The following is a 19,367-nucleotide window of genomic DNA, read 5'->3' as shown; positions in this document are numbered from 1 at the left end:
TTGCTGTTGCAAATGATATCGTATTTCAAAATAATATCTAAAATTTTAAGGAGTTTTGGTATACATAGAGTGAATGAATCATATTGAATATGAAAACGGTACATACCCTAAGAATTGTAAATGTTTATGCAGAAATCAACACTATAAAGAAAACTTACTCTGAAACTGTATTGAATAATAAGATTTGTCCATCTTACATAACCCAAAATAGATGCAAAATTAAATACGACATCAGTGACTTATTTACCATATAGTCCAATAGTTGACCAGATTTAGTAAATCACCAAGTACATCATTTTGTTTTTTAAAAAAGAATCATTGTTGGTGTTGTCATCCGGCGAATTTTCACAATCACCATGTAAACTATAATATAAAATTGATGCGTCAGAAATATTTTATAAAAAGCAGAAGTTGTTTTAAAGACCTCTTTTCAAGAACTAAAAGTGATATGTAAATGTAAATTTGTCCAAATGCCTCTTAAATGTATAGATCTTATGTTATAAGAATTTTGTTACTTAAATGAAGTATTGATCAACATGTTTTGAATGAATCAACATGTTTTGTCATCAATAAATTAAATTAAAATAAAATATCATTGTATACACTTATGTACATTGATAGTCCTACTATCTGTTGAAACCTTTGTTTTGGCATTGCACAAGGTCATGTTTGTTTCTAACTGTTAATTTTTGATTTTTGAAGTTCGTTTTATCGGGGTTAAGGGCAGCCCTCTCAAAAAGGTATGTACACTTTATATTTACTATCATAGAAAGGGCTGTATAGTCAGTCAAGGTCGTTAGAAACTTCCATTTGTTGTATCATAGCCTCAATCAAGGATTTGTTTAGTAGGTCTAACTATACAAATCCTTGCCTGCATGCAAGACAAATTTATTTAAAATAAATTTAAACTGTCAGATGGGACTGGCTTGTACACCTTTTTTTTATTTGAGCGTCACTGATGAGTCTTTTGTAGTTGAAAGCTGTGTCTGGCGCAAATACAAAATTTCAATCCTGGTATTCATAATGAGTTTAAATTATTCACAATCATTCCATACATCTTTCAATAAAAGTTGACCTTTTGATAATATCTCAGAAACAAACTTAACCACATTGAAATGACTATGCACTTAAATGTGCTGTCTTAATTGTGTTAAAAAAAATGTATTGTCTTAAATATCTAATTACAGACAAAACCATGTGAAAGAAACAATTTGTTTTCAGTACACTGATGAGCATGAAAAAGAAGTCAAGGACAATAATATAGAAAATCAGACTATCAATAAAACAACATATTATTGACCCAAGTATTCTTTTTCCTTTTTTCCAAACAGAGTTAGCATGTCTGATAATGAAGTAGGCAAGACAATTTTGTTTTTACTAGTTTCAATAACAGTCCCTAATTTTTTTTCTGTTGGGGTAAAATTTCTATTTCTAAATGTGAAACAAACTAAAATTTGATTTTTTTCAATAATTTTTATTGTAAAATTATTATGTAAATCACATATTATGTATATCATAAATTACAAAACTATAATAAATATGCTTAAATTACAAAAGTTTCTAACTTAATTAAATATACTTAAAAATCAGTCTGTATTTGAATAAAAGATTATATTAAACATCAAAAATTTTATGAACATTTTTTCTTACTTTATAAATAATTAATAAACAGTTATGCAATTATTGTCATAACTTCTTCACTATTAAAATATTAAAACATATTTCTCAGGTTTATTTATGGTCAATTTATAACATACTTGATGTTCTAACAGACTTTTACAGGGTTTTACACACCAATTTGCATGTTTAACATCAATAAAATATCCAAAAGTATAGTATAGCATGAAAATTTTAAAAGATGAATACTTGTAAAGGAAAAACAAATTTTTTTTATAAGTGTATGCTTTTTCATTCTCATTTCTAAATGAACAATCTAAATCAAAAGATTTCCTGATAAGTTTTTGTCTAACTGATTAAACAGAGTTTCTTCTGGTTTACAAGTACAAGTATCCTATAGGTTAATCATAAAAGATATTAATAAAGAATTTTAAATAAGTGATGCAGAATAACTTCCTGTAAGTATGATGTTATATGGCAAACAGTGACTAGAAAACAAACATAATGAATAATGTGTGTCAAAAGCATTAGGAATTCAATAGTACAATGCTTTCAAACCATAAAACAGTAACAAAATAATGCTGTTGATGATTAGTTTGATTCAGTTCATGTTTTATTTGACGATGATCCCTAAGATTTCTTATTGGTATTCACTTTAATGTACTTTATTTGTATTGTGTGACCAGACTGGCTTTTTCTTTTCAATAAATGACTTAATTCCTTCCTGTCCATCACTGATAGATAAATTCTCCACCATTACTTGGGAAGTCAGTCTGAAAAAAATATATAACAACTATGAAATATACCTTTTAGTAAAATTTATGTTAAAAATCTCAAGGTATTTTATTTCCACCTGACACTTTTAAAATATTTTATATTTTGGATGATCAAACATTTGACTCACAAAACATGTCTCTGATCAAATTGATCTTCATCATATAGATGCTAAAGAGAAGTTTAGTAATAAAAGCTTTTTTTTTTTAAATATGAAGTGACAGATGCAAAAAAGAATAATAGAACCAACCAAAATCTATTTTGAAAATGAAATATTCTAGTTTAAATGCATTTCAAAAATTAACAATAGGTTTTCAACTAATTTATCTAATACATTAAATTTTAGGCAAGCATATTTTTTGAGAGTACAGGATACAACGTTAACTGAACTGTCTTTAAACTAACTGGCAGCTGTAATTATAGATTATAGTTGATCATCTCAACGAGATTGCTTTTCTTGCTTGAGCTGGTTACGGCAAAAGAGAGAAAAGCAATCGAGTTGAGATGACCAATGACAATCTGTGTATCGCTATTTCTCCTACGTACAACAATGTGTATTGTCTTGGTATTAATCCTGTAATTTTCTTATATATCTTATGTCAACATTGTCAATTTCATGTCAATTTCATTAGCAACGCCACATGCCTCCTTAGTTTTTAGCGATAATTTTCCATCACAAAAGAGTAGCATGATATGAAAAATTGTCACAAAAAGAGATCAAAAAAAAAAAACACAAAATATACTGGTTATCAGATATCACTGTGTTATAAGTCATACATGGTTGTTTATCTAGACAATTATTTAAAAAAACAATATTTTCCATTATTTTAAAATGTGTTCTTTTTTATATTGTAAGTGTAAACTGGGCAATGGGAGACAACCATGTTTATAATCTTAACAACTGCAAACTAGAGGCTCTAAAGAGCCTGTGCCGCTCACCTTGGTCTATGTGCCTATTAAACAAAGGACACAGATGGATTCATGACAAAATTGTGTTTTGGTGATGGTGATGTGTTTGTAGATCTTACTTTTACTGAACATTCTTGCTACTTTCAATTTTCTCCATCTGTATAGACTTGGCCCTTTAGATACAGAGGAAAGTATTTTGTAAAAATTTACAAAAAGTTACAGGAGAAGATTTTTGTAAAAGTTAACGACTACGACAGACGACGGACAACAGACAACGGACACCAAGTGATGAGAAAAGCTCACTTGGCCCTTTGTAATCAATGCCAACAAGCAGGCAAATCTTCCTATTAGAGATCTAACAAGGAACATTTTTTGTATTGTCATCTATTATTGGAGCAAACTTTATTAATGAATAGGTGCAAAATCTTAGATTAAAAAGAACGAGTGAGAACTTAATTTTCCATATTTATTTATGATCAAAACCATTTTGTAATGTTTATAGGTTAGCATCTCAATAGAATAAACTGTACTAGCATTTTATTCATTAATTATATATATAACATATTCAATTCCTGAACTTTACCTATTTAAAATATGAATATCCTTTGTGATGTGTTATAAAAGGAATCTGTTTCTCTACTAAATATCATATAAATTTTCAGCAATCTAATTCCACTCTTAATTTCTATGTCATACACAGGTTTAAAGTGATGTGCATTTACTGTATGTATGCATCTCATTGTCAAATGGTAGCAAACGTAAATAAATTTATACCAGTCTCAGTGTTGTGAATCTTCCATTCTTTCAATATGAAAACACTTAATATACTTACATCAGGAATACTAATTTTTTCATTATTTGAAGCAAAGAAAAGGAAAATAACTCTTGCTAACAACTGTATTATTTATTAGCTATCATTCACATACTTACTTGTATGCTTCTTTTCTTTCTAAATTCATTTGTGCATAAAATGTAGCTTTACCAAGGGCTATAACACTTCTACTGGACTCACATATTCTTTCTGCTATCTTCATTGTCTTAAAAATAATCAAAACATAAGCTAACACTAAAGCACCCATCAGATCTGTCTAAAACTAATCTTTAACACAGTGACGTATCTTACATTGAGGCAACACAGACATCTGTGTCTGAACACCAAAAAAACAATTGATATTAAAAATACTTATAGAATGAAATTCAAAACAGTGTGGCTGTGGCCATTGATTGACACATTAAATTCATCCATTGACTGGGACAATTTAGGTGACATTTGTATGTAACGACCACTGCTCACTATGTACTTTTAAAAGACACTTAAACTATGGGGTCACCAAAGGTTCTCAACACCTTAATAAAGTAATTCGAAAAATTAATCAGAAATAACACGATGTTTTGATTTATATCAATTATATAAATCAGAACATAAAGGTTATTCCTGATTAATTTTTCGAATTATTTTATAATTAAAGGCGTTATGAAACCTGTGGTGACCCCACAGTTTAAATGTCTATCGTAGGTACGTCGTGAACAGTGGTCGTTACAGACAAACGTTCACGTAAATTGTCCCAGTCAATGGATGAATTTAATGAGTCGATCAATGGCCACAGCCACACTGTTTTGAATTTCATTCTAATTTTAGATATCTTCTACCCAATATAACAAACTCTAGCACATAGGTTTTTCAATCAAAGAGCTGATAGCTCTGAAGTGGAAGAAGGTGAATAAAAGGTAACTTGAATTACCATAAAAGCAGCCCCACTTACCCAGGCTGCTTTGTTCCATTATCGTTAAAATGTATTTTTTTTCTTCAAACAAGAAAAGGTCATAAGTACATGGATTTCCCATCCGTACAATCACTTTCTATGTTCAGTTGACTATGAAAATTAGGTAAAATCTTTAATTTGGCAGTAATTAAGAAGATCATATCAAGAGGAACACATGTGTACTAAGTTTCAAGTTGATTGGATTTCAACTTCATCAAAAACTACCTCGACCATAAACTTTATAACCAGAAGCAGGACGGACGGACAGACTAGAAAACATATTGCCCATAAATGGAGCATAAAAATAGTAAGACTTGTTACATACCTGCCAACTTTTGAAAGTTCCCATATGGGTTTTTACTGCACAACAATTTTAAAGGTTACAATTTTTAGCGACGTATTTTGCAAGATCTGGATTGTCTAGAAAAAGTGTCATATTTGTATGATGAACTTACATGCCTTTTCCTTAAGTCTGTTTGCATGATTCTAGTTATATATTAAATCGGTAGAAAAAATATACATGAAGCTAGCAGACCATGCAGGGTTTATTTTCCAGATTAATAATATTAGATGCTTGTTGAAATTTCCAATTTTGAATTATGCACAAAGATGGACCTTTAACAGGTTGGGAACAACACTCCAAATGAGGGTAACCTAACTGGAAGATCATCACAACCCACTGTAAAAAATGAACACAAAATAGAATTTTTCAATAAAATGCTGAAAATAGGCTTTAAAGTATTAAAATGCATTGCAAAAAACAAATATTTCATTAAATAAATTTAAGTAGAATATTCCTATGATATTCCTTTTCATATTGGATACAAATTTTATTGAGTCTACTGCAGACACTTTGTAGTCAAAGTGTTTCAACTGAGGTACTACACAGGCGTCAAAAGGCGTCATTATGGAGTAAAGGGGGTGGCGTCAAAAAGCGTCATTATGGAGGAAAGGGTTAAGTACTGAATGGTCAAAACATCATGTTTTTTTATCGACATAAATTTTGTCATAAATGTAACCAAATGATGTAGAAATTGTGTTTTTTTCTTCAAATTTCCATCAAATTGTAATGTTTATAGTTCCATTATTGCATCTCTATTTGAATAAAATAAAATAATAAGAAGAATCTGTTTCTTGTTTTGTTTTGTTTTGTTTTGTTTTTGACAAATGATTGTTCACTGCTAGCAAATGAATCATTATATTTATATATCTTATCTGTATATATTTTTGTTCATGTCTTCATCTCCTTATCATTTGTAAATGTATAGACAAATAAGAAAGAAATAAGCTCCACATGTATATTTGCAACATCGTAAATTAATTATTAACACATTCTGTTGTAAACAAAATTATGATATAAACTTCAATTTTATCCTTGAAAGGAGGTCTAGATTGCTAAAATAATTTATAAATTTTAATTTTTTTATTTGTCCAAAATCATTTAAATTCATTTAATCAACATCCTTTTATGATTATTTGATTAAAATATTAATCATTTATAGTCTTTTTACAATTTACATTTTTAAAAGCAAAATAACTGAAAACAGGATAAAACAAAGGGAAGTAACAAAAAAGTATTTCAATATTCCCAATACACATCGTTTTGATAACACAACGGCAGTTAGCCGGAGGTAAACATCGTTGATTACCAGTATGTTTGACACCCAAGCTGTCAAGTGAAGCCATATAATTATACATCTTCTTTGATGTTCAGGTAAAATTTAACACAGGTGTCAATTACACCCGTACAGTAGTAAGAAATGAACAAATATGGCGTCTGAAAAATTTCATACACGGGAGTTTTTTCTCCTAAACGGGAGGTTCACATGTATGTTACGAAGGGCATCTAATTCACATGACAAAGGAAAACCATGAATAAAGACAACACTTTATATATCCTTTTTATTTATATAAAAACAAAATCTTCTTGTCTGCAGGATTGCAAATTCGTAACTTCAAGGGCGAACTTGTAAACAGGGCGAGTTGTACCGATACCAAATTCATGCATGCGTAATACAAATATCTACAGTTAAAACATCCTGTTACAAGTAAACAAATATCGTTCATGTTGATGAGATGGAATCTAATAATTTACATAAATAAAAGGGTCATATTTACGATAGTGATTGTTTTACAATCATAATTTACAAATTAAATGATTCAGATGCCTAATCATGTGTAAAAATCGGTGTCAGGAATCTAAGTTGTTTTGAAATTGTAATACAAGAAATGAATGCGGCATACGGAGACTCAATGCCAATGGTCAGCCCCTTAAGTCTTCAGAAGACTTGACGTCTTCTTCCACTAAAAATCATTTGGAGATCCTTTTTTATGGGAGGGTTTTGAATTTCAACAGGATTTACCAGTTAAAGTTGCATTTAAACAGATTTAGTTAAACATCTTTAGTAAGTGGCCTAAATTTCTATAAAATTGCAAATTAGTTATGAAATATATCATGTATATCAACATCTTTAGATTGATGTGAATTGGGTAAGAGTTATTTTCCCTTTGGTCATCATGTTGGGAGTCATCTTCAAATCTATCTTTTCTTTTTCATTAACTTTGTTAAGTGTTTTCTTTAACTGTGTTACAAAATGTACCTCTTCTTCCAATTTATCTTCTGGTACAACTTTACTCACGAGACCATGCAACAATGCATCTGAAATATAAAATAATCAGAAAATCAAAAATAAAAATAGATCTGACTAAAATGGTTGGGTTGCGGAGACTGTTTCTTAAACAATGGAGAATGTTTTATACTGATCATTTAAATGTTTAAAGTATGAAATGTAAATTTCTCTAACAATTCCTTAATATCAGGTACATAACTTCAACATATGTGTAATCTTCCTTTGTAGCTTCAGAGATCTGGTTTGAAAACTGTACGAGGAGATGATTACACAAAATGCATACCCATCTTTCATGAATTTTGAAGAAAGTTTACTTGATTGCTGAAAACTATAGACTCTAAAGATACTTTGTAGCCAATCTGTATCATTGTGTATCTACAAAAATGCCTTTAATATAAGAATAAAATATATTCATGATTAAAATTCTTTTTTTTTTATTGTGTTGCTAGTAAACTTTTTTTGTAATAGTTTCTATCTACTACAGGTTGTCTTTTTTCAATACACCATCATTTTCAAGATAAGAATAACTATTGAAAAGTTTGGTTTAATTTTAGCCAGTGGTTTCAGAGATGATGATTTTTGTAAAAGTTAATGGATGATAGATGACAGATAACAGACATATATATAGAGTGATGGCAAAAGCTCACACTGGCCTTTTTAAATTTGCAATTGTAATTTTTATAATCAAAGAATATATGTTTTACCTTGAGCTGATATAGGATGGCCAGTAAATAACATTTCCATAGCAACCTTTCTTGGTACAGCCCTTCCAACTGCTACTGCAGGTGTAGAACAAAATAAACCAACATTTACTCTACAATAATATAAATAAAAGGTTCAAAGCAAAATTAGCCAACATTTAACCTACAATAACAGACCTGCCAACTTTTGAAAATCTCCATAGGGAATTTAGTGTGCAACCAGATTGTAAGGGGTACAATTTTTGTGGCGTTTCTGTGTGCTTTGTTTTTTAATCTTGAAATAGCCAATATCTGGGGTTTTTTTCTTTTGGTATACTAATGATGAGCTAATCAGCCTTAATTTCTTTCATTTGTATGATTCTTGTGCTTATTAATTGGCAAATTAACTTGAGAAAAGACAAAAATGGCCTTTAACAACAATGTATCCCTAGTACATTGATGCCCAATCTGCACTATTATTTTCTATGTTCAATGGATCATGAAAATGAGGAAAATCTCTAATTTGGCATTAAAATTAGAAAGATGATATCCTAGGGAACATGTGTACCAAATTTCAAGTTGATTGGACTTCAACTTCTTCAAAAACTACTTGACCAAAAACTTTAACTGAATCAGGACGGATGGACGAACTGACGCACAGACCAGAAAACATAATGCCCATAAATAGGGCATTAAGATAAGGGATACAAAGTGAAGACCTACCTTTCCCCCCTCCAAAGACCTTTTTATCTAGCCACCATGACTCAAAAGACATAAACCTAAATGTCCTAAAGCTAGAAGAATGAAGACTGATTTTGAGATAAAATTGAGAAAGGAAATGGAGAATGTGTCAAAGCGACAACAACCCGACCACAGGGCAGACAACAGCCGAAGGCCACCAATGGGCCTTCAATGCAGCCAGAAACACCCGCACCCGTAGGCGTCCTTCAGCTGGCCCCTTAAAAATATGTATACAAGTCCAGTGATAATAGACGTCATACTAAACTCTGATATTATACACAAGAAACTAAAATTAACAAGAGGCTCTCAAGAGCCTGAATCGCTCACCTTAATTCTTTTGGTTAAATCTCTCATCAATGATTATTTTGGCTTTTCAATTTATTTAAATGTTTTTTGGATCGTCCTATTTTCTTCAAAAGCCAAAAAAAATAATCATTTTCTCCTATGTTCTATTTTAGCCATAGGAGCTATGTTTCTTGACATACAAGGAAATAAAATATAAAATTTATACTAGATACTCTGAAACTCATTTAGCCTAAGTTTGGCTGAAATTGATACAGCAGTTTCAAAGGAGAAGATTTTTTAAAGTAAGTCAACATGATGAACAAATTGTGAAAAAAGTCTTTAAAGGGCAATAACTCCTTAAGTGGTCAATTGACAATTTTGGTCAATTGACTTAATTGAAGATCTTACTTTGCTGAACATTATTGCTGTTTACAGTTTATTTCTATCTATAATTATATTCAAGATAATAAACAAAAACAGCAAAATTTCCTTAAAATTACCAATTCAGGGGCAGCAACCCAACAACAGGTTGTCTGATTCATCTGAAAATTTCAGGGCAGATAGATCTTGACCTGATAAACAATATTACCCAACGTCAGATTTCTAAATGCTTTGGTTTTTGAGTTATAAGCCAAAAACTGCATTTGACCCCTATGTTCTATTTTTAGCAATGGCGACCATGTTTGTTGATAGATCATAACTTTGGATACAATTTTCAAACTAGATACCCTAAGTAACATTCAGTTAAAGTTTGGAAGTATTTGGCCCAGTAGTTTCAGAGGAGAAGATTTTTGTAAAAGATTACTAAGATTTACGAAAAATGGTTAAAAATTGACTATAAAGGGCAATAACTCCTAAAGGGGTCAACTGACCATTTCCGTCATGTTGAATTATTTGTAAATCTTACTTTGTTGAACATTATTGCTGTTTACAGTTTATCTCTATCTATAATAATATTCAAGATAATAACCAAAAACAGCAAAATTTCTTTAAAATTACCAATTCAGGGGCAGTAACCCAACAACAGGTTGTCTGATTCATCTGAAAATTTCAGGGCAGATAGATCTTGACCTGATAAACAATATTATCCCTGTCAGATTTGCTCTAAATGCTTTGGTTTTTGAGTTATAAGCCAAAAACTGCATTTGACCCCTATGTTCTATTTTTAGCAATGGCGACCATGTTTGTTGATAGATCACAACTTCGGATACAATTTACAAACTAAATACCCTAAGGAACATTCAGTTAAAGTTTGGAAGTATTTGGCCCAGTAGTTTCAGAGGAGAAGATTTTTGTAAAAGATTACTAAGATTTACGAAAAATGGTTAAAAATTGACTATAAAGGGCAATAACTCCTAAAGGGGTCAACTGACCATTTCCGTCATGTTGACTTATTTGTAAATCTTACTTTGCTGAACATTATTCCTGTTTACAGTTTATCTCTATCTATAATAATATTCAAGATAATAACCAAAAACAGCAAAATTTCCTTAAAATTACCAATTCAGGGGCAGCAACCCAACAACAGGTTGTCTGATTCATCTGAAAATTTCAGGGCAGATAGATCTTGACCTGATAAACACTATTACCCCATGTCAGATTTGCTCTAAATGCTTTGGTTTTTGAGTTATAAGCCAAAAACTGCATTTGACCCCTATGTTCTATTTTTAGCAATGGCGACCATGTTTGTTGATAGATCATAACTTCAGATACAATTTACAAACTAGATACCCTAAGGAACATTCAATTAAAGTTTGGAAGTATTTGGCCCAGTTGTTTCAGAGAAGAAGATTTTTGTAAAAGATTACTAAGATTTACGAAAAATGGTTAAAAATTGACTATAAAGGGCAATAACTCCTAAAGGGTCAACTGACCATTTCCGTCATGTTGACTTATTTGTAAATCTTACTTTGCTGAACATTATTCCTGTTTACAGTTTATCTCTATCTATAATAATATTCAAGATAATAACCAAAAACAGCAAAATTTCCTTAAAATTACCAATTCAGGGGCAGCAACCCAACAACAGGTTGTCTGATTCATCTGAAAATTTCAGGGCAGATAGATCTTGACCTGATAAACAATATTAACCATGTCAGATTTGCTCTAAATGCTTTGGTTTTTGAGTTATAAGCCAAAAACTGCATTTGACCCCTATGTTCTATTTTTAGCAATGGAGACCATGTTTGTTGATAGATCAAAACTTCGGATACAATTTATAAATTAGATACCCTAAGGAACATTCAGTTAAAGTTTGAAAGTATTTGGCCCAGTAGTTTCAGAGGAGAAGATTCTTGAAATAGTTTAGGAAGTACACCACTAATTCATGGTCCCATTGCTTTCTATGTTAAATTCCTCCGTTTCAAGTAGGCACACCTCTTTTGTTTTAAGTTCAAATAAAGTGGCAATCATTGCATTTCAAAGCAACACTTTATGGTGTCTTGTACTGAAAAATCAGCATACCTTTAATTGCATATAAGAAAGAACTGGTTCCCGAAACTTTGGATGTACCAAAACAGGTACTTTAGATCTGACAAACAGACAAAATGTACCCTCTTTTTAAAATTTGGTGCATTTTTTTTAATATTCAAAATCAAAAGTCCAAAAGTGTTTTACAATGATCACCAGTCCTTCAGCTTTCATTTGATACCAAAAATATCTAAATATTCTACATATTTTGAAAGTTACACTCATGCGTAGGAACTATTTTGTGTTAAATATGTACTACTTTCTGGTATGTGCTTTCTGGCCGGGCCTGAATTAGTGGTGTTACACCTATAAAGTTTCGGGAACCAGTTCTTTCTTATATGCAATTAAAGGTATGCTGATTTTTTCAGTACAAGACACCATAAAGTGTTGCTTTGAAATGCAATGATTGCCACTTTATTTGAACTTAAAACAAAAGAGGTGTGCCTACTTGAAACGGAGGAATTTAACATAGAAAGCAATGGGACCATGAATTAGTGGTGTACTTCCTATTACAGAGAATCATCAGAAATCCAATTTTTAGAAGTTGTACCTATTCCAATGAAAATAAGTCAAATTTGATGTTAGTAATCATGTTTAATCATCTTTTTTTGGTGAAACATCCTGTTTATGGGAAATTTAAGCTCTTGAATTGGCATACACAAGTATTTTAGCCTTTTATGGTCATATAACATGCATGCAGTTAAGACTTGACTCCAAGTTCTTATTTTTGCATTTTTTGTGATTGAAATCAATAAAACATGTATTTTATGACTTGTATATGGTATAAAATAGCTCTTGGTCAAAATAATCTTATGATTTTTCAAGTTTTTTGTGTTTCATATTGTAGCCTTTTACAATCTATGCAAATGGTATACACTAATATAAGAATTCTAAAAGCCCACTGTACATGCAATTTTGAACCAGTTTAGCAAGTTATCTAGCTGAGAGATATATAAATTGCTCTTAATAATCTATGTTTTACCACAGAATTATGGTTTATACAAAAAAAAGCCCTTTTCCAATTTAAAGAAAAAAAGGGGGGACAATTTTCTCATTCATGTCTTAAGTTTGGACTAATATATTTTTATTTGATGAAGAACCTCTGATTAAAATATGACTATTGGTAAGCACATAGCTTTCCTAATAGAAATTAATAAATAAAACAATGATATTGAGAATAAAAAAAGTATATTGGCCATTGGTAATACCCATATGCAGTTTTCTTTGAATAACCCATATGTTACTACCAGTCCAATTTGAGCTTAAAATTAGTAAAATAGTATTTGAGCTAAAGCTTTATATGTTTTTTATTGCTTGAAATAGATCATAGAATGAAATAAAGTAATGCTCAAGTCAATATAGCAAGTTTGGTTCTGTTTACGACGACAGATGACGACAGACGACGACAACAGACGACGACGGACGCCAAGTGATGGCATAAGCTCACTTGTCCCTTCGGGACAGGTGAGCTAAAAATCATACAAGACTAACAAAGGCCAGAAGCTCCTGACTTGGGACAGGCGCAAAATTGAGGGGGTTAAAAATGTTTATGAGATCTCAACCCTCCCCCTATACCTCTAGCCAATCTAGAAAAGTAAACGGATAACAATTCGCACATTAAAATTCAGTTCAAGAGAAGTCCAAGTCCGATGTCAGAAGATGTAACAAAAGAAAATAAATAAAATTACAATAATACATAAATAACAACAGACTACTAGCAGTTAACTGACATGCCAGCTCCAGACCTCAATTAAACTGATTGAAAGATTATGTCTTCATTATATGAATATCAGGCACAATCCCTCCCGTTAGGGGTTTAGTATCATACTATCATAAAATATATGAGAAGAACATAGCCCATGTCATGCCAACAACTGTTTTTTTTAAATTTGTGTTTAATTCCGATGCAAAGACCCTATAAGTGAATTAATATTAAAGCCAAAAAATGCAATCTTTAATGACCTGACAACAGTATCCCAGTATGAGTAAATGGTTAAAATTTGAGTTATCTTTTTTTGTGTTCAGAGGTGCTCCTTACCAGCGGAGTCTTATACACAGTAGGAGTGAATACAAAATGGAATCAATTTTAAATCAAGTCGATCTGGACATAAACATGTCTGATTTCAAAGTTTTAACAGATTTCAAGATCAATGCTGTTTTTTAATGAGTTCATCATATTTTTCGTCTTACAGATAATTATGATTTCGTCATGAAACTATGGTAAATGTTGCAAATTGAGATCATATGATAAATTAATTAATATTTTAAATGTCGACTGACCGATTTTGTTTACAAATTAATTGATTTTGAGGATAATTATGACCTATCAGATAAGCGGTTTACATGTAACAACAAATTATGACACCTGTTGTGAAAGCTGAGTAGCGTAGGGTAGTAAACTTGTCATAATTATGTCCCCAGGTAAAATAATAGATTTGAAGAAATTGATCAGAAAAACTTCAAAATCGGTTACAAATAATTATTTTGGGTATATTCTGTTAAAATCTTTATTTTGACTAGTTTTGAAATTTTGATATCGGGATTCAGGTTGAAGCATGAAAATCGGGACAGTTGGCAGGTCTGCAATAATACAATAAATGTTGTAGGACTATACAGACCAATGTCTATTTATATAAAAGGTTCAAAGCAAACAATACCAAGCTCAAGTCCAACCCTGATCATGTGACATTTACAAATTAGTACTTACCCCGGAGTTGCATACTGTGAATTTTCTGAAGCTACTGCTATATCACAGGTAGCAACCAATTGACATCCAGCTGCTGTTGCTAGCCCTTTAATGCATATTAATTCACAATTAAGTTACTCAAAAAACACAACGACTTCTCCATAATATCCAATATAAGTTCAAACTTTGCAGGCCAGCTCAATTTCTCTAAATGGTAATTAAGGAATATTTCTATAGTTGCTTAGGTAAGAAAAAAAACTTCATTCTAAAAGTAGTCTGTGTTTTTCAATGTAGTATTGTGTATGGTTAAACTGGCAGCAAGCCCTTAACTAATGTTGAGGACGAACAAGATCTCATACAACTCTTTACATAATTTTGTTGTTTTATCTCATTTAAAAATCCTGAGTCATCTCTCATCTTCCTTTGCTCTTACTCATAAATGTTGTGGGCACAGCAGATATTTATGAAAGCATGCAATCAAACTGGTTGTAACCACTGATGGGATAAAGATTTGTCTTAATTCATACATTGCATTGTATTAAGAAATATTTTAGATTGATTTACCTCCCTTTGTTCATAAAACAAATTCAGAAAAAATCTTTGAACAAGAACAAATGAGGCAAACAAATTGACTATTCACGAGGATTTTGCATGGTCAGTTACTAATACCATACTGTTTCCACTTTATATGATTCTCACCTGAAACTTCAGCTATTACAGGAACAGGTAAATCCTATAAAGTATGATATTTATAAGTTATTGTCATGTATATATGAACTTTTCAAGACTTTAATCAGGGACTGCTTAATTTCCTACTTATAGATCCAAATTTGTTTTCTTCATGAAACTTTAAATTTTGACAGTGATATAGAAGATGGGTGATAGGTTTTAATGAGACAGCAGACCAACAACAAAATAGGACCAGAAGAGACATCAAAATATTTTAAAAGGATATCAACATATTATAATGATATTGTACAGTTTCTCAATAAATTTCTTTAAAGATACTTTCCTTAGATAACCATACTAGAACGAAAAAAATAGATATATCTAGAATAACTAGTATAAGTTCAATAGATTATATGTGACACAAAATATCTGTGACCACGCTTGGACCTAGATTGCTCTATTTTCTTTAATGGGTTTTTGGCACTTATAATAAAGAAATTCATGTGATTTTCTCTGCTTTTGTTTTTATCTTCTTAACAGAATTAATAAGATTCAAACAAACTTCTAAAGCATCAAGTTTAGAAGTTTGTGGCAATATTTATTATAATTTGACTATTCTGAGTAATTGTTAGCAGGTCATCACACATCTACATTTTTATATCAAAATAAATTACCTGAATTGTATTCATCATCTCTGAGCATGATTGGAATACCTCAATATGATGCTGTCGTCCATCTTCACTTCTCTACAAATTTTTAAATTATCTATATCATAAATATGGTGCACGATAAGATTAATAATTTCAGTAAAAAATTGAAATTAAAAGAAATATAATGTGAATGCAAAACAATTTCCTTAAAATTACCAATTCAGGGGCAGCAACCCAACAACCACTTGTCCGATTCATCTGAAAATTTCAGGGCAGATAGATCTTGACCTGATAAACAACTTTACCTGATAAACAACTTTACTTATGTCAGATTTGCTCTAAATGCTTTGTTTTCAGAGTTATAAGCCAAAATCTACATTTTACCCCTATGTTCTATTTTTAGCCATGGCGGCCATCTTGGTTGGTAAGCCGGATCACCGGCCACATTTTTTCAAACTAAATACCCAACTGATGATTGTGGCCAAGTTTGGTTAAATTTGGCCCGGTAGTTTCAGAGGAAAGTTGTAAAAGTTAACGACGCCGCCAGACGCCTGACGACAAGTGATGAGAAAAGCTCACTTGGCCCTTTGAGCCAGGTGAGCTAAAAAAAAGAAATTATGGCTGAGATTTTTTAAAGTATCATGTTTTATGAATCAAATGTGTATACTGCAATTATTTATATCAGAATACATACCAGCTCTTTCAAATCATGACCAGCACAGAAGACTTTCCCTGGAGCTGTAATTATAATTGCTCTTAAGTTATCAATGTCTCTTGTCAAGTCATCTTGTAATCTCTTCAACATAGACAAGGATAAAGCATTTCTACAAAATAAAACAAATAATAGTTTTCTAATTTAAAGTGTTTAACATTTAGTCATGTCAGATCCTTTTCCAGCTTTCTATAAGTTAGATGTTTTGCTAGCTGAACAGTGACTTACATTGTATATCTTTATATCATGTATATCCTCTTCTTTTGGTCTCTGGTTGAAGGATGTCTAATTTACAATCATAACACATCTACATGTACTTATTTTTATAACTACATGTATATGGACAAATTCTATCAATTTAAGTACAAATAAAACAGGTTTAAAAGTTTTCAGGCCAGATTCACGTCTGTAGACAGTGCCATTGCAAAAATCAACAAGAATGTGTCCTCAGTACACGAATGCCCCACTCGTACTATCATTTTCCATGTTCAGTGGACCGTGAAATTGGGGTAAAAACTCTAATTTGGCATTAAAATTAGAAAGATCATATCATAGGGAACATGTGTACAAAGTTTGAAGTCGATTGGACTTCAACTTCATCAAAAACTACCTTGACCAAAAACTTTAACCTGGAGCGGGACAGACGGACGGACGGACGAACGGACGCACAGACCAGAAAACATAATGCCCCTCTACTATCGTAGGTGGATCGTAGGTGGGGCATAAAAATGATAAAAAGATAAACAGTACACAAAACAAAGAGTGATCATAGGTAATTGACATAATTTATAAAATGTAATATACAGTATACATCATGTACATAGATACTATAGTAGAAAAGTTGTCTACTGACTTGTAACAAATCATCTATCTATACAAGTATGTTTACCTTTTCTTTGGGTCATTTAAACATATTTTTCTGATGCCATTACTCTCAGTACAGATTGTCAGTGGCTGGTTTGAACATTGTAGACAACTAGATGATAAAGAGAAACTCCTCCTTAGAATCTGTAAAAAAAAGGAAAAAACTATCATTCTACATGTCATTTGCTGGTCAAAAGAGACCATTTTTACAAAAAGGACCAAATCAATTAACTGATGTACTATCATGACTATAAAAGTATAAATTTGTGCTATAAATTTGAGGACAAAATTGATCCTGTTCAAGTTTATCTCACCATTAGAGTAAAAAATAAAAACCTTTAAGACACATTACTACTTTGGCCATATATTTACCATGTAAGGTATTTTTTTCTATCATTCTATAGCAAGGCCAGGGTGTTATTATTTACAGTGCAGCAATATTGGTCATGAAGTACATGAGCATGATTATTATGTTAGCTGTTAGTTCAAGGAAATTTAAATATGTCATTGTATGTAAGACAATCAAGCTGATATGTTTTGACATGATGATGAAATCGGGTAGAAATGTGCTTTTAAAAGGAATAAGAATGGGGAGTCCTATGAATATAAAAATAAGGAATAATTATAAGGAGATATATGGCCTAATTGCCATTGGCTACAGCGAAGTCAAAAAAATATAATAGCCTTTCAAGTCGTCATAACTATTTGAACTACCTCCATGACCTCTGTTCCAAGTTCCGATGTACTGACAGACAACAGACCTTAAGCTAAAGTTAATGATTGCTCAACTGACTCTGCAAAAGCGGCTATCAGAAAGAATCCATGACAAATAGACCCACTGCCAAATCGCCCTGCAGTCGAATTGCACAACTTTTTCACCAACTCGCCCCACTCCATAAAAAATCGGTCCACTATTTTTTACTAACTCGCCCCACTTGTGGAAAAGTGTAAAATCCCTTTGAAAATAGGATGGATAACTTGCCCCACTTGAACTTCGGGCACTTTGGTGAAAAAGTGGGGCGATTAGATGTGGGGCCATTTGCTAGTGGGGCGATTTGTCCTACCAGAAATTACAATTTACTGTTGTGATTCAATAACTCAAATTAATAAAACTATGCAGAAAAACTATGTTTACACTAAAAGTTGCAAAGCCAAAGTTCACAAAAGTTCTTCCCATCTTCAGGGGAATATAAGTAAGGGGAGGGAAACCAATGATAACATGCTGGGAAGATCTTATTTTTTTTCTTTCTTAGCAGTAAATTCTCCACTATCTGGAGCACCACATGATAAATGCCACGTCATTAACGTATTAGTATTTTGAATCTTCTGCATGTACTGACCAAACTATGGTATTTACAGAAACACAGTAATAAACACATTTCAGACCCACATCTGTCAAACATGCAATCATACGGTACAACATTCTTAACTTTTAAAACTTGAGTTTTTATATTGTTTAAAAGTCAGTCTTTTCAAATCATATACACTAGCAGATCACATTAGCTTTCACGCTTAAAAGTCGATTTCTTGTGCGATTTATATAAACTGTTCTAACAACTGTTTCTGTTACCTTTCACTCGCCGCTGACTGAAAAATTTTCTCTGTTCCGGCGTGACCCACTAATTTCCTGACAATCTGTACTGACAGGTGATCATGTCCCAGCTTGTACATCCAATTCTAAGATTCATGAGCTTTACATTTTATAAACTTGTTACAATAAGGTAAAAGTACTAAACCTAAACGATACAATTAGACTACTAGCGCACCTTACCCTTTGACCAGCCGGCCCAGTCTCATGCAATATGTATGCAGTAAGATATCGAGTGTAGTACGAGTATCTGACTTAATATATATATTTTTTATTTATATATAAAATTAATTTTCAATTTCAAAACAATCCTGTTAAAATAAAACAAAT

At 31.6% G+C, this 19,367-nt stretch overlaps 1 protein-coding gene across 1 annotated transcript; it reads right to left on the bottom strand.

The window, feature by feature from the left end:
- Positions 1-1,453: 1,453 nt before the first annotated feature.
- LOC139498573 (enoyl-CoA hydratase domain-containing protein 3, mitochondrial-like) lies at positions 1,454-18,679 on the bottom strand. The gene is made up of 10 exons (XM_071287017.1): positions 18,585-18,679; positions 17,475-17,593; positions 16,568-16,697; positions 15,898-15,969; positions 15,254-15,287; positions 14,576-14,660; positions 8,398-8,507; positions 7,664-7,722; positions 4,231-4,337; positions 1,454-2,390 (listed from the first exon to the last, which is right to left on the bottom strand). Exons 1-10 carry the CDS (start codon positions 18,624-18,626, stop codon positions 2,273-2,275), a joined length of 876 nt encoding a protein of 291 aa, XP_071143118.1. The 5' UTR covers positions 18,627-18,679; the 3' UTR covers positions 1,454-2,272.
- Between the last annotated feature and the right edge of the window lie 688 nt (positions 18,680-19,367).

The sequence above is a fragment of the Mytilus edulis genome, chromosome 12, assembly GCF_963676685.1.
Source record: "Mytilus edulis chromosome 12, xbMytEdul2.2, whole genome shotgun sequence".
NCBI lineage: Eukaryota > Metazoa > Mollusca > Bivalvia > Mytilida > Mytilidae > Mytilus > Mytilus edulis.
This window is presented reverse-complemented; position numbering and strand designations above follow the sequence as displayed.

Coding starts and splice junctions, on each gene's coding strand:
- LOC139498573 (XM_071287017.1), bottom strand. CDS start 18,626: ATGGGAAGAACTTTTGTGAACTTTGGCTTTGCAACTTTTAGT. Junction 15,288..15,897: donor AGATGATGAATACAATTCAG/GTAATTTATTTT, acceptor CATACTTTATAG/GATTTACCTGTTCCTGTAAT. Junction 14,661..15,253: donor TGTAATAGCTGAAGTTTCAG/GTGAGAATCATA, acceptor TATGCATTAAAG/GGCTAGCAACAGCAGCTGGA.